This window comes from Chaetodon auriga, chromosome 6, assembly GCF_051107435.1.
Source record: "Chaetodon auriga isolate fChaAug3 chromosome 6, fChaAug3.hap1, whole genome shotgun sequence".
NCBI classification, from domain to species: Eukaryota; Metazoa; Chordata; class Actinopteri; order Chaetodontiformes; family Chaetodontidae; genus Chaetodon; species Chaetodon auriga.
In genome coordinates this window covers 12,135,740-12,149,534 of record NC_135079.1, presented here as the reverse complement: position 1 = coordinate 12,149,534, position 13,795 = coordinate 12,135,740, and the positions used below count along the sequence as shown (strand labels likewise).

The 13,795-nt window shown below is 44.0% G+C and overlaps 1 protein-coding gene across 1 annotated transcript in view; it reads left to right on the top strand.

The window, feature by feature from the left end:
- Positions 1-13,795, top strand: part of roraa (RAR-related orphan receptor A, paralog a) — a 177,453-nt gene that overhangs the window by 115,317 nt on the left and 48,341 nt on the right. Inside the window, exon 2 of the mRNA XM_076733843.1 lies at positions 4,907-4,936. Coding sequence (XP_076589958.1) covers positions 4,907-4,936 — 30 coding nt within the window. The remainder of the gene's footprint in view (positions 1-4,906; positions 4,937-13,795) is intronic.

Sequence of the window (13,795 nt, the reverse complement as noted above, 5' to 3'; positions counted from 1 at the left end):
TAGGCACCGTCATTAACCAGCAACCTCAGGAGTAGCCTAAAATTAACAGTCACATACAACTGCCATCATTAAGACAGGACAATAACCAAACCCTCTCATTATTGTCTGGTGTGTTTTTTTCTATTTGAGAGGCCTTATTAACAGGAGAGAGTGTGTACGGCTAGCATTCCCAAGACCTATGGTATTGACCCGTAATTCCAGCAGGTATCCAGCCCGCCCCTCACTGGGCCCTCACTGGCTCTTCCTGCAGCTGGGTCTGTTGCACCGGCTGTGTCCTTGTGTGCGGCGGGCGTGCAGCAGTGGCATGTGGAGCGGGCGGCAGGAAGCGAGCCTCCCTGTCTCCCCAGACTGAACAGTGAATGAGGATAAGTGAGGAGCGCCAGTCAATGAATCAAGCAGCAGGAAGGGAGCAGCCAGGGGGGGAGTGTGACGTCCCCACGGGAGAGGCCTCGCATTAGGAACTTCCTCGTCTGTGTGTTTCTGGCACAGGTTAAATGGATCGCTCCCATTAGCGCGCTGAGAGGACAGCTCCATTATATGAAGGAGACTGTAACTTTGAATGTCACGGTGCAACAACCCCAGAGCACGCCTCGTCTCCCAGGGAGGCAGGGTGACAATAACCATCCATGATAATCATTCCCTGTCAGGCTTTAAGGAACCTGAAATTATGACGTACAGCCTGCCATGCGCCTCAGACTTCATTACAGCGCTGTCACTTTGAGTCGCCTGCGATGGCACGGTGCTCCACAGCCGGCTGCAGCACTGTGGCTGCCAAACCCCAGACTCACTCTCCTCCTGTCTAAGTGGCATGTTTACAGGATGTGTGCCCCCCTGCAGATAGATGTGGTGGAGGTTAACCTCCAGTCGCCTGCACACTGTCTCTCTTCCTCTATAGCATAGGCAGAGTCTCATGAGAACATGTGCTGAATTGTTTACCGTTGCAAGGGAAAATATGACTGATCAAAGGCCGCACAGTGACAACTGTCCCTCCTTCCATTGTGACAAATGGTAATGCTGAAATTAGAATTCAGCTGCAAGTTCATACAGACAACTGGCTTGCCTTTTAACTTTGATTTCCACGATTACTCATGTAAATAATGCCCACAAAGCACATGGACATTTCTAAAAGGCGATCCTCAACTTGTTAGCCTGTTTATAGCAGCCTGTTTGTCAGCCAAGGAGAGCTTCACCTCCACACTGACCTCTGAACCTACTATCCAGTGGAGAAGACATGAGCTGGCAGGCATTGCCAATGTCAGTGCCCAGAGCTAACTCCTTCTTTCTCACCGCCTGACTCAGTCATTGGCTTTGTGGCCCCTTGTCCTTGCCACCTCCAATCACAGGGCTCTGAATGACACATAGAGGAGGAAGTGGGCTCACTAACCTCCCCCTCCTACTTCCTCTAACCTGCATAGCAACAGGCCAAATGAACCTTAGTTGCAAAAGACAGAATTGGTTTTCTCTCCACAGATGAGAAAATATTAATAAAGAAAATTATTAGGTGTTTGGGAGTTGGTGGGTAGGAGACGGACAGCAGTTGGTGGGGCTCCTTATTTCACATGCCCAAGGATGCACAAATCCAAGAGCTGGCTGCTTCTTTCTGGAGTTTGTGATGTACATATGTGGTGTAGCTTATCTCTTTCTGTGCGTCTGGTTATATTGACTTAATCTAATGGGACTTTCTGACCACTAGTGGCACTGTAGAGAAAATACTTGTTGAGCTGTTCCCCGTAGCATGCACATGAGGACACACTCGCACGCCACAAGCATTAGGTTAATGCGGTGCATATTTCTGCTGACAACAAAGGATGGGTCTTACATGTTGACAGTTGATGCCAGTAACGTGCTATAACAGGTAGCACTGTGGATGAAAAAAAGAGAGGAAGAAGGCGACCGCTGGATGGTTTAGATAATGCAGGTTACAAAACAAATTAGCACATTTTCATGAGGTAGTAAATGCAGTCAACATGTTTTTTAAGCCCTCAGGAAACTTCCAAAGTCCAGTAAACAAAACTAGTTGTTTACACTGGAAATTCCCCAGAGTACCTTTACAATAAATATCCTTAAATACACTTTGGTTTGGGACGCATTCAGATTTAGCATGTTCCAGAGTGAGGCAATAGAAGTATAGTAAGTCACATTTATATTGTCCTTAATCTATATATATTGTTCATTTAGTGATTATAGAGTAACATTCATTCATTACTGCAGCTCTGAAAAATCTGGAAACGTGAGCCTTTGCAGTGCCAGAGGAATTGATCTTTTTTGACTTCGTCAGCGAATGAACCAGTGACTTCTGAACAGCTTGTGAACATTAATAGTGTGGTCTGTGTGGCTAACCTTGTGCAAAAACACACATATACTGTACACGTACCATCACACAGACTTCCCTTTCTTTCATTTCCTTTGTCATAAACATTTTGCAAAGCAAATGGTTGTTCATAACTTTAAGATCTGCGGTCAGGCAAAGTCACTTTTGTTAATATCTCAGAAGAAGTCAAACACAGGCAACAGGTTGTAATTTTGAATTCTCTGTCTCTTTTTGCACCTTCTGCATGTCGCCAGACTCCCTTTAAATAGTCTGAGAATGTCTGTTTAATGGGTCTGTTCAAGTGAAAGATTTGACAAAAGGCCAGGAAAAAGTTGCTTATTTGCTATTTCCTTCTAATACAGTTTCCACTAAGTGCACCAGCAATGTTCCTTGCATGGTTTCTCTTACCCAATAGAACAAAGAGCCTTTTAACTCCTTAATATAGGCTTTTACAGCTGCCTCGTCTTGCAGCACCTTGACCCCCACTGGCTTCCATGTCATTTGATTGGAGTGTAGAATTAAGACTGGATTACTGTTTATTTTGACTGCGTAATGTCACAGTTGGACAGAACAGAAGCATTTGGCCCTGAGCACTGGAACAATGCTAGAGCTCCATCACAGACTGCTGGCCCCTAGGTGACTGTTTTCCCTCTTTCTGCTCAGTGGAGTTGATATCAGTTATGTGTTTCTGTGTGTATGTCTATAGGAGGCTGAAGGGCTTATTTGTTTTCCCCCTCGTTGCTCTTTGACTCGTTTCCCCTCAAACGTGTCTGAAACATTGTTATCTCCGGCCAGACGCCTTTTTCACAGAGAGTTATTGAATCATGTCAGCTCGCCGTCCCCCGAGTTTCAAATGCAAGCTGTAGAAAAATTAGCCATTGCTTCCGCATGACAAGTGGGATCTATTAGTGTGCTATCGCCCTGCAAAGCATGAGCATCCAGTGGGCCGCTGGGGACCACGGCTGGCTGTGCGCTCGTCCGCGTCAGGCTCCCGGGGCATTAGAGCAATGTTGCAGACAGGAGGAGCAGCCGGAGTCACAGCAAGAAGTGAAGTGGCTCATTCGATGAGTTGACACCCAAAGGGGCGAGGAAGGGCAGCATGAGCAGTGGCAGCCGAGCTCCACCTCAGCCAGATCTGACTCACGCTGGTCAGTCTGAGCACTTGTTTGATGAGCAGTTTGCAACCATGCACATCCCTACTCGTATCTCATCTATAGTTTATCAAATCTTTTCTGCTGCTCTAACCTCTCTCAGAGGTTTACAGTAAACTGATCAGTTTGAATTGTAAGTCTAAAGATGAGAATAATTTAGATCCTTCCTCTTCTACGCCTCCGTGCTCATTTAGTTGCCGCACCGCTTGCGAGTATGCTTGATCTTACATTTAGATCCACATGTACGGAGGGCTGCTCAGGGTGTCTTAGTGATTCAAACACTTACCATCCAAACTACCTGCTTGACTAGAATATTGGAATCCACCACAGCCCTTTCTGGAAGCAGATTATGTTATAGCCACGTCATGTCGATCATGTCATAGCACAGTAACAGCTAGATTATTTTTCAATTAACTGGTTTTAAGACTGGAAATGATTAATAAATAATTATGTTTGTAATGGTACAAACAACAGCTCTTGAAATTAGAAAAGGTGTGTCACAGGGGTCTGTTTTGGGTCCTCTTACGTTTTCATCATGTAAGAATAATCATCTGTGCCGCTCCACATTGTAATGCACATTCAGATTGTACCATTTTATATGGCACCAGCTCATGCCTTAATCCAACAATTGCAACTTTACATTTTCAATTCTTTTGATTAAGAATTTTCAAAAATATTAAATGTATTGCATATTTATTTATAAGGTGTTGCTTGAAAACCAGCTGTTTCTCTCTGATCAGGTCACACAGGACAGCAGTTTTTAACTTTGGATGTTCCACATTTTCAGTCTAAACTGAAATAATGAACAAAAATTCCATTTATATTGTTGAAGATTTGTCTATCCATTAATGTAAAATGCCATTGTTCTTTGTTTTTTTTCTATATATTCTGACTTGATTGGTGTTGTGTTAATAAATTTTTGGTAAAATCATGATTTTGTTGCGTGCTTTCATATACACCTTTTATACACAGACTCTTGAAAAAGATCTCAATGAGACTACCTGTTCAAATAAAGGATTAATTAACTAACATTGAGGTCAAAGTGCCCCCATCCTGCTCTGGGCCACAGGCTTAGTCATGTGCTCAGGCCCAATCAGCGCGGCTGCTCAACACATTAGCATTCCAAATGTTGTTTGTTTTAGTATAATTTTTCATTCATTGCCCGCAGAGCACAGAGTTTCAGCCACCTTGTCGTGGATGTTGATGTAGCATGGCCGTAGGTCAGACACCAGTCTACGCACATAATTGCCCTGGGCCTGCCACGTCAGTGACCTTGGACAGTGACAGTCTGTTGGACCACAGGGTCTGCCTCTTCATTGCCATGATCACTATCAGTTAACTACTGTATAAACAGAGCTCCATATAAATTATAGTTTGCGCTCGCTATTTTGCTGTTGTTTTGTATCTAAACTGTTTTCATGGTTTGTTTGTTTTCTCTTTGCAGGTATCTCAGTAACAAAGAAGACACACACCTGTGAGTACAAAGATTTTTTTTTTTTTACAATTTTAAAATGTCTAAGAGACAATTCTAAGAGAAATTCTACAGTCTTAATGTGGAAAAGCCAAATTCTCCATGCCTCATGTACAGTGGAGATAAGATCATCTTGTTTCTATCTATGTTGACTGTTCTTTCATCAGTGCCTATATACATACTGTAATAAATCAATCCCTTCAATTATATCTGTGCCATCCACTTTCACTATTTCGTATTTCTCCATCTTGGAGAGAATGTGATGATAACCACAGAGAGGAAATTAAAATGCTATGCAGTCTTATGACTGTTTGATAATCATGCACACAGCTGTAGCAGGCAGTGTGCTGAAGCACTTCTTTGTTTTCTGCAATGCCGTGCAGCTGAACAACACGGATGTGGTGTTGCGTGGTGGTTTGTAGCCTCTGAGGCTGCATTAACTACCAAGAGTTTGTATTCTTCCAGTACAGATCATATCACTGAAATTGAAAGATACAGACACAGTATGTGACACATGTCTCACATGTGAGATGCAAGACTTCTTTGTGCACTACAACAATAGTACACAGACTTTTCTAACCACCACTGCCTTTTCAATTTCAGTCTGCTCATGAAGAATTGATGAACAGTCAAACCTGTAGAAATCAATGATTTCCAAGAGATTTGTACTGTATTTTGACACGTGTGAAGTGCAATCGAAAAGGCATGTAAAAACACTTTTGTGTTGTGTACTGCAGTGTGTCTGTGTGTGTGTGTACATCTACGCGTGTGTGCTCATACCCCACTGTGTGAATGGAAGAAACTAGCCCTGAAGGCTATCCTTTCACTCTGATCACTCTGATGAAACTTGTGGAGAGGGACGGCCAGAGGGCTTTTCTGTAAGAGCGGTCGGAGTGCTTCAGATTGTGAGAGGCTGCATCTCGCCCTGTAAAACACCCCGGCTCTTTCTTACATCAGACAGCAGGGCAGAGGATATGATCTTCTATGCTAGACAGCTCTACCTTACTCAAACAGCCCCGTCAAAACAGCAGCATGATTGTGTGTTAAGCTATTTGCTTGTCTGGAGGGGCTATGGTTTTTTTTCTTTTTTTTTTTGGATGTGTGTGTGTGTGTGCATGTTCATGTTTGCGTCAGGATATCTTCAAGGTAGAACAGAAACGCTTTGACCCACCATCCACCGCCCCACTATCTTAATTAGTGCGGCGCTAAGCACCTCTACACCGGAAGGGGGCTCAAATCAAAGAGCATGATTTAAGAGTCTTGGGTTCAAAGCCCTGGGCAGAGACTGGACTACGCTGTCTCATTTCAGTGAGAAATATTCAAATCTTGTCCATGTGAGGAAATCAAAGTAAAGCCCCTTAACAAGTAGTTGATTGCTGTGCCTCACAGACAGGAAGCAGCTGTAGAACCTTGTCAGAGCTGTGTGCACAAGAAGACGTTCAAGGGCCAGTTAATGGTCATTGAGAATGTGGAGGGAAGGTCTTTTTCAGAGAAGCCTGGTGATTATATGGCTGGTGGAGTGATAATGAGGGAGATTGCTCTGCCCTACATGGTTATAGTCAGGCTGTAGATCTATTTCTGTTCTCGGAGTGAAAACATTGGCTTCCCCACTACACCAGTCCGCGCTGCTGCTCGTAATGTGAGCTTGGCAGTCTTTGCTTGTATGTGTATGTGTGTGCAAGTGTGTGTGTGTTTAGGAGGTCTTCCCAGTCCAACCCAGACCACAGGGATGGGCCGTGTCTCTGACTAACTCCCCACTCTGCCTGAGTGATCAAACTGCTGGAAGCTCCCTGCCATGCCTGTCCCCTCATCAATATAAATTACAGGGGCAGCTGTTCACTGGCAGACTCCTCTCCTCTCCTTCCCTCTCCTCTTGTCTCCTCTCCTCTCCTCTCCTCTCCCATCTTTCTTTCCTCCACTTCCCTCTTCCATCCACATGACTGGACTAATCATTGAGCCATCAGAAGGTGAAGTATACTAAATGAAAACAGATACTTATATCATTCTGCCAACGCTGCGATGTCCTCTCCTCATTCTGGCTGTTATCATGAATTGTTGTAGATTTGCTGTCCGAGGCAGAGCCCTCTCTTCTCTCTCGGCCTCCCCTTCTTTCGTCATTCCCCCATAAGGGGCGGCCCCACGCCGGCACTTGCTTTTACCACAAGGCCATAATTCTAAGCAAGAAGGCAGCTGTGGTTTTCCTGTACATTTCCCTGACAGTTTTACATATTCTCTGTTATGTGGACTTTGAGCAGCAGCTGGCACATCCCCAAAACTGCCTATTTCAAAAAGAGACGAGAGCAAAAGATCGGGGGGTTTAAATTTCGCATTGTAGTTTGTTTGTTTTTTCCCACTTCGATGGTGGACACCAGATACGGACCGTCACCTTCTGCTGCCTGCCTCGGCAAGGCTGTGTTGCTGTGAGATGAGATTCTGTTTGGACCTGTTGAGAGAGATGGTGTGGAGCTGAGGATCAGATGCAGCAGCTGATTACACTGAGATTAGACGTCTCACCTCTAATCTACCATCAGCAGTCTGGGGCTCTGTCTCACAGCTCGTGATAGCAGAGAGCTAGCTAACACACACAAGCACACACGCACACACAGGTCGTGTAGCTAGGATGCTCTTCCTCTAACAGAGCAGATCTCCTGATTACCTTGGGCTCATGCTCTTTCTCTCTCTTGCAGCTGCAGATGTACAATGAACTGATTGTGTGGCTGACTGTTGAGACTGTGCAACAAGACAAAGGCTTGCATATGTTCATAAGTCACATATTTTTAACAGTTTGCTTTGTAAAGGGTTAAACAAAACAGAAAAGGTAATTTGATTCCATACAAATAACAGAAACACCTTCTAATATTAGAATAAAATCCAATGCAGCAACAACAAAAACTGAATTTGCAGCATTAACAAAAGCTGAGAAATGTAAGCATCACTGTTTCAAGCACTTTTCAAGCAAATTGTTATAGTATTTGATTTCATTACATTCCTCAGGTTTTTCTACCAACCCCTGGTATTAATGTGTAGTATATGTAGTGTGTGTGTGAGATTTAGATTGGAAATAAAGTGGCCAGAGGGAGGCAGTAGTACAAACGTACCTCCAGGAAAAGAGAAACGGAGACAGACAAGGCTTCCTCTCTCCAGTCTTACAGATGCGTCGTACAGACTCCCAGTTTTTTCACCCTATATTTATCTCCATTGTGGTGACAGACTCCTTACACTGATTGAGAAACATTGCCTTGCTCCTGCATCTTCATTTATTTGCTCGCAGCTTGTATTGAGTTTCTCTCGTCAAGAGATCCGCGCTCACATAGTACCAGATGATTTAGATTCTTCTGCACTGCCTTAGAAAAACAGTGCAGAGTTACATTGAAATTAGTCATCAGTCATTGAGACTCACCCAAAGTTACAAAGCCGACATTGTAGATTCCATGCCTTTGTGCATTTGAAATTTCTCCCATAAAAGTTGTTTGGTGTATGTTTGGGAAAAATATGCTAACAGCATTATTAATCCCAATAATGCTCTCTGTGTTCACACAGCACAATGACAGCTTTTACCCCTGTAAAGCATCTGCTTTGCCTCCAAACGACGTGGCAGATCCCGCTCCGATTTCTGAGTTGTGGAATACTAATGCATTGGCTCTGTGAGTTGAGGTATTTTCAGTTAATCAAACATGAGATTTATGGTCCTTAATAGGGCTGTACATTGCCAATTTAGGAGAATAATATGTCCCAGTTGCTGTCTAATTTTGCTTGGCAACAGGCGCACTCCTGTGGAATCGCCCGGGGCAGTGTGAGTTGTCTCTGCATAGCTCAGTGTTCCATGCTCAGTGGTTGTTTGAAGGTATTTCATCACATTGTTGCCTTGATTCAGCTCTGTGGGGATTTGTTAGTTGCACTCATGTGGGAAGTGCATCCAGTACATTGTTAAGCTAGGGCTGATAATGAAGATCAGCCAGCCAGAGTCCCCTGAGCTACGCGGAGAGAGATAGTCTAGTGAGACGCGCAGCACAGACATAGTGGAGCAGGACGAGCGCACACAGCAACACACAGAGACGCAGAGGAATCATCAGCACAAAGCATACAACACTGAACCGTGCTGTAGTGTGTTTCAGTAAAAACACAATACAGTTAGCACATACAGCGCATTAGATTATTATCAAATCTGTTACACTCTGTTGTTCTTAGTAAACGTCATTCCAAGTTTATAAAATTGCCCTTATTATGTTTAAAACGTCGGTTGAGCACTATTGCAATCATTTTAATGTTGTTGCCTTTTTGTTAGAATTGAAATTGACAATGCAGGGCCCCACTAAGTGCAGCCGCTCTTTCTGTGGAAAGTTATTTGATTCTCAGCGTGGTACTAGAACTCGTTGTTTCCTCTTCTCCCAGAGCAACATTGAACGCTTAAATTGACACAATCTTTTTCTCCTTCTGTACTGTAGGTTATGTTTCATCTTACTCTATTTGTTTGTTCCACAAAAAAGAGTATTTTCCTTTTGTACATTTCGGTTTAATCTATAATAGACGGCTATTTTTTTTTTTTTTTTGAAATAGGTCAGTGTAATCACAACAGTGAGGGATGGACAGTCACTGTAAAAGGGAAATCAATAGAGCTATCTATTTGTCGTAAACCAGGCCAGCATGATTTTTCTCCATTTTTCCTCTGCTGCCATACTTTTTTCCTCCCCAACACAATATGGCAGGCCCTCATTTTTCAGTAAAAGCATTATGTCTGCCATTTTGTAAAATTGCAAATGGCCTTTGTACATGTACTTTCTTTGCATACATTTTTGCGGGTAGGGACGCTTCTTTTTATCGCCTCCTGGGGGCCCAGGGTGTTTTATAAGGAGAGTGGTGAGGGGAACTGTAGGGGTTCACGTGGGGGTGCTTCGCTTTTGTTGGCTCTTAATCTGGTTCTTCTCTTGGTGCCGGCCCTTTCAGAGAATTTGAGCCGGAGCGAAGAGAGGCCTCGTCAGCTTTTCCTCACCCTTCCCCTTTTGTGTCCCACCCAAAACTGAAAGGCCCTGTCTTGAAGTGTTGTCAGACCAGAAAACAAGAGTAAGTGACATGTGACAAGCACACAATGCTTGGATGGACCAGCCAAAGTAAGTGGCCCCATCTGCTGCGGGCGATTTCTCTTCTGCCGGCTGTCTGCCACCTCAGGTGAGCGGGGCCAGGGAGCGAGGGCTGTGCTGAGATGGCGGCGTCTGCCAGGTGAAGCAGTTGGCATGGCTGGGAGGGCACGGCCGGCTCCGCGCTCGCTGCGGCACACGGTCCGCCAGCCTTTGCACAAGCGCAGGTTATCCGTCACTCATCAGGTTTCCGATGCCTCATCACTTTCCCATGGTGTACACACATTCAGCGCAGGGCAAGAGTGTCAGCGTGTAATGAAAGGTTTGATTCATGGAGGGCGACAGAGGCGGAGGTCATGGAGCTCCTCCAGATACAATCCTGACTGATGCTGATGTGGGAGCTTCAGGATGGGGGCCGTAATTAAATGTCCTTGTGCCATCGTCAAGTTCCTCATTCGCAGCCGTACACATAGAACGTCCTCTTGCGCTGAGAGCTTATCACTCTGACCGGCATGTATCAGATATTGATCGTCTTTATTTCTCACTGAAGTGCACTTTGAGACAAATTGTACAAAACTGAAGCCGAGAGGGAGAAAAAAAAAAAAAAATCATTGTCAGAAATATTCCATTGTGGATTTTTTAGGATATGAAAATTCTGATGCAATATCATGCATGAATAAAGGCGGGTAAAATTAACATATATAATTTAAATCTTGAATTATTCAGAAGAATGTTGTTGAATAAACCATGCAACGAGTAAGATGTCCCCTATAATAAAATTCTTTTGAAACATCTTGTAAGCACCAGTTCAAGATCAATAATACTCGTCACAGAGTGCATCAAAGAAAGAAAGACACGTTGGGACGAAACACAACAAACCAGACTGTTTGCATGCCGAGCGTCAAATGTTTATTGAAACTCAATTAGATAAATTTGAAGTCAGGATCACATGTTTCCGACAAATAATGTCATTCTGCTCAGAAGCTAAAGCAGAAAAAAAAAAGTTACATCTGCAGAGAAGAAAGCAGAAAGTGCTCACAAAAGCTTTCGGTGATATTATACATTGACATTTGTGCTGATCACATTGTGCACATTTTGTTGAATCTGCTTTATTAGAGAAATGCTGTTTTTTCCCCCCGTTGCTATTAATTTGTGTTTCTGTGGGCGTGCAGCACGAGAACAGAGAGATGCGGTTAACCCATTGTGAAGTTAGCCGTCATCATTAAGATTCTACAGATAACAGGCATGCGGATTTCTACTGCTCAGCATTATAGGATTCCAGACATCAAAGGCAGGTTTTCATTCTACTGTGTCTGCGGCAGGGCGAGGAAAGAAGAAAAAACAGGAAAGGAGATATGGAGTCAGGAAAATAAGGCAGATTGGGAGAAGAGAGGAGAGCATGTATACGTACCTGCGCCAGTCAGGTGACACATAATGTGTTTGCTGCCACAGAGGGTCCCTCCTGCATAGTTAGCTCCTTGCTAAATTGCCGTCCTCTCTGATTAAGTGGCACAGTCCTTAATAACACTGTGGCTGAGTGCAGGTTGGTTCACTTTAAAGATCAGGTTCATTTCTCACCACGGTTATTAAATGCAGGTCTGCGTAATTCAAATCAGTTTGCTTATGTTTTTTCGGAGCAACACTGTCGGCGCACGCTTTCATGCAACCTCCTTTTCGTATCTGATCTCTGCAGAGGTGCTGTCAATAAAATGTCCCTTTGTACAAATCTTGTAATACTATTTCCAGTTCTATTCCGCAGATATTACAATGAAGTTCCCCTTAATTCAGATTACGTTCTCTTTCAGTGTGGTGCCATTATGGTTTTTTTTTTTTTTTTTTTTGCCATTACATCAGAATGAGCTGTTCTACAGTGAGAGTATTGAATGTACAAGAGAGAGAAATATGCTGTTCTCCAGTATTGTGCTGGATTACAGAATCAAGGTCGACTCACAAGACACAGAGCAGCATTATCCCTTAATCCTGTGTTTTGGTTTCAAATAGCCTTTTTACACCTAATCTTCACAAGTAAAATGACAAACATGAATACTGAGGTAGGTATTTAAATGTGCATTACCTGCAATGGTAAGGTCAAAGGCTTACGCTGACTTAAAGTGGCTCTGTATTTTGTGAAAGAACAGACGATCAAGTGTTTGCCACTTATTTTGTCGTGGCTGTATTACAGAGGACTGGGGAGTCTTGTGATGAAATTCCCTCAGGCGGTTTCACATGGATAAGTCTGGGAACTTTTCATCCAAACTATGAATCATTTCTTGTTTGTTTTTCTATTTCTTTTTTTTCCTTTTTACACTCTCTAATATTTGAGTGAGGATAGTATATCCCCCCTTCCTTTAACCTCTCACCAAGTTTAATGTGGCCCAGCCACTGACAGGACAAGCTTCACTGAGTCGACAGATGCGTACAGTGAGTGCGCCAGTTACAGCGCCGAGGCAGTGTCTCCCCTTGACCAGGCTGGTCTTAGTGTGTCCGTCAGGCTCAGCTGTGGCAGAGCTGGAGGAAACTTAAAGGTGCTGTGAAAGACTAAAAGTGGGCCAGCCGCTGCTGCCTCCTGTTGACCTACCTTGTTCAGAGGGTCCAGGTACAGACTGATGACAGGACTCCTCCTCAGCGGACCACATTACTAATGTGTGAGGGTGCAAGAGGAGCACACCCAGTGATGAATCACTCCCCTGCACCCATGGCATCCTCATAAGTCAAGAGTAAAAGTGTTGAGAGTGCGCTCAGTAAAAGAGCGCCTTCGTCCCGTCCAGCATAGAGAAACTCCATCCAGGCCCAGTGGAAGAGGGGAAGGGGGAAGGCTAAGTGGTGCACGTCGCGCATAGCCTGAAGATCTCCCTCAATCTTGAGGAAAACAGTCCCTCTAGTGGGTCACCTGTATTTTTAAAGCTCACAGAACTTACTAAAAGTTACTTTCATGCTTGAACAGACCTGCGTTTTAGGAAATGAGAGTAATCTACATTGTGTTGATGTGGACTGCCTCACCGGACTGCATTACTGGAAGTCACAGAGAGAACATTAAATATGTGTTAGTTTAAGCTAAACCCCTTTTCTTCTGAGGTTTTCTGCACCGGGCAGTCACGGGAAAAAGCCTCAGCCTCATTATTCACTTTGGTGTTTCAATAGAGGGAATAATGGCGAAACTGTTCGGCCTAAAAGCAGAGGAAATACTGAGCAATTTAGAGGCTTTAAAATAGATTTTTTGTATTGAAAACAAATCCATTGATGCAAATCTTCACATCACAGTTTGCATCTGTGTTTTCTTCTTTTCTTCTAGCATTAAGCCAGAAGGTTAACTATTTTAGTTTACATGCCTACCTCCCCCCAGAGCTGATGTCGGGCTATATTGGTGATGTTGGGGGAGTGTGTAAGTTTGACGCTAGGTAATACATCACACACTCCGGGGGGTCTCCCTGGTATGCTCCTCAATAATGAAGTTCATTCGTTAACTTCTCCCTCAAAGGCCAAGTTCCCCCGCTGCCCTTTTCAACAGCCATTGCAACTCTTACCAGAGTCACCCTACCAACAGAACAAAAAAAAAAAAAACCACATCATCATGCTTTTCTCCTTGACAGGCTCAGCGGTTGCCTTTGCAGGGCATGAAGAATAAGCAGGTCCATTACCAATCCCTCATGCCTGGTTATAGCCATAATTATCACAGGGAAAATGACCTGCTCTGTTTGGTTTGCCGAAGAGGGGCTGCGCCTTCCTAATCACCTCCTCCTTTCCCTCCTGTCGTCCTCATGCCATGGAGATGGAGCTGGTTTTGGGG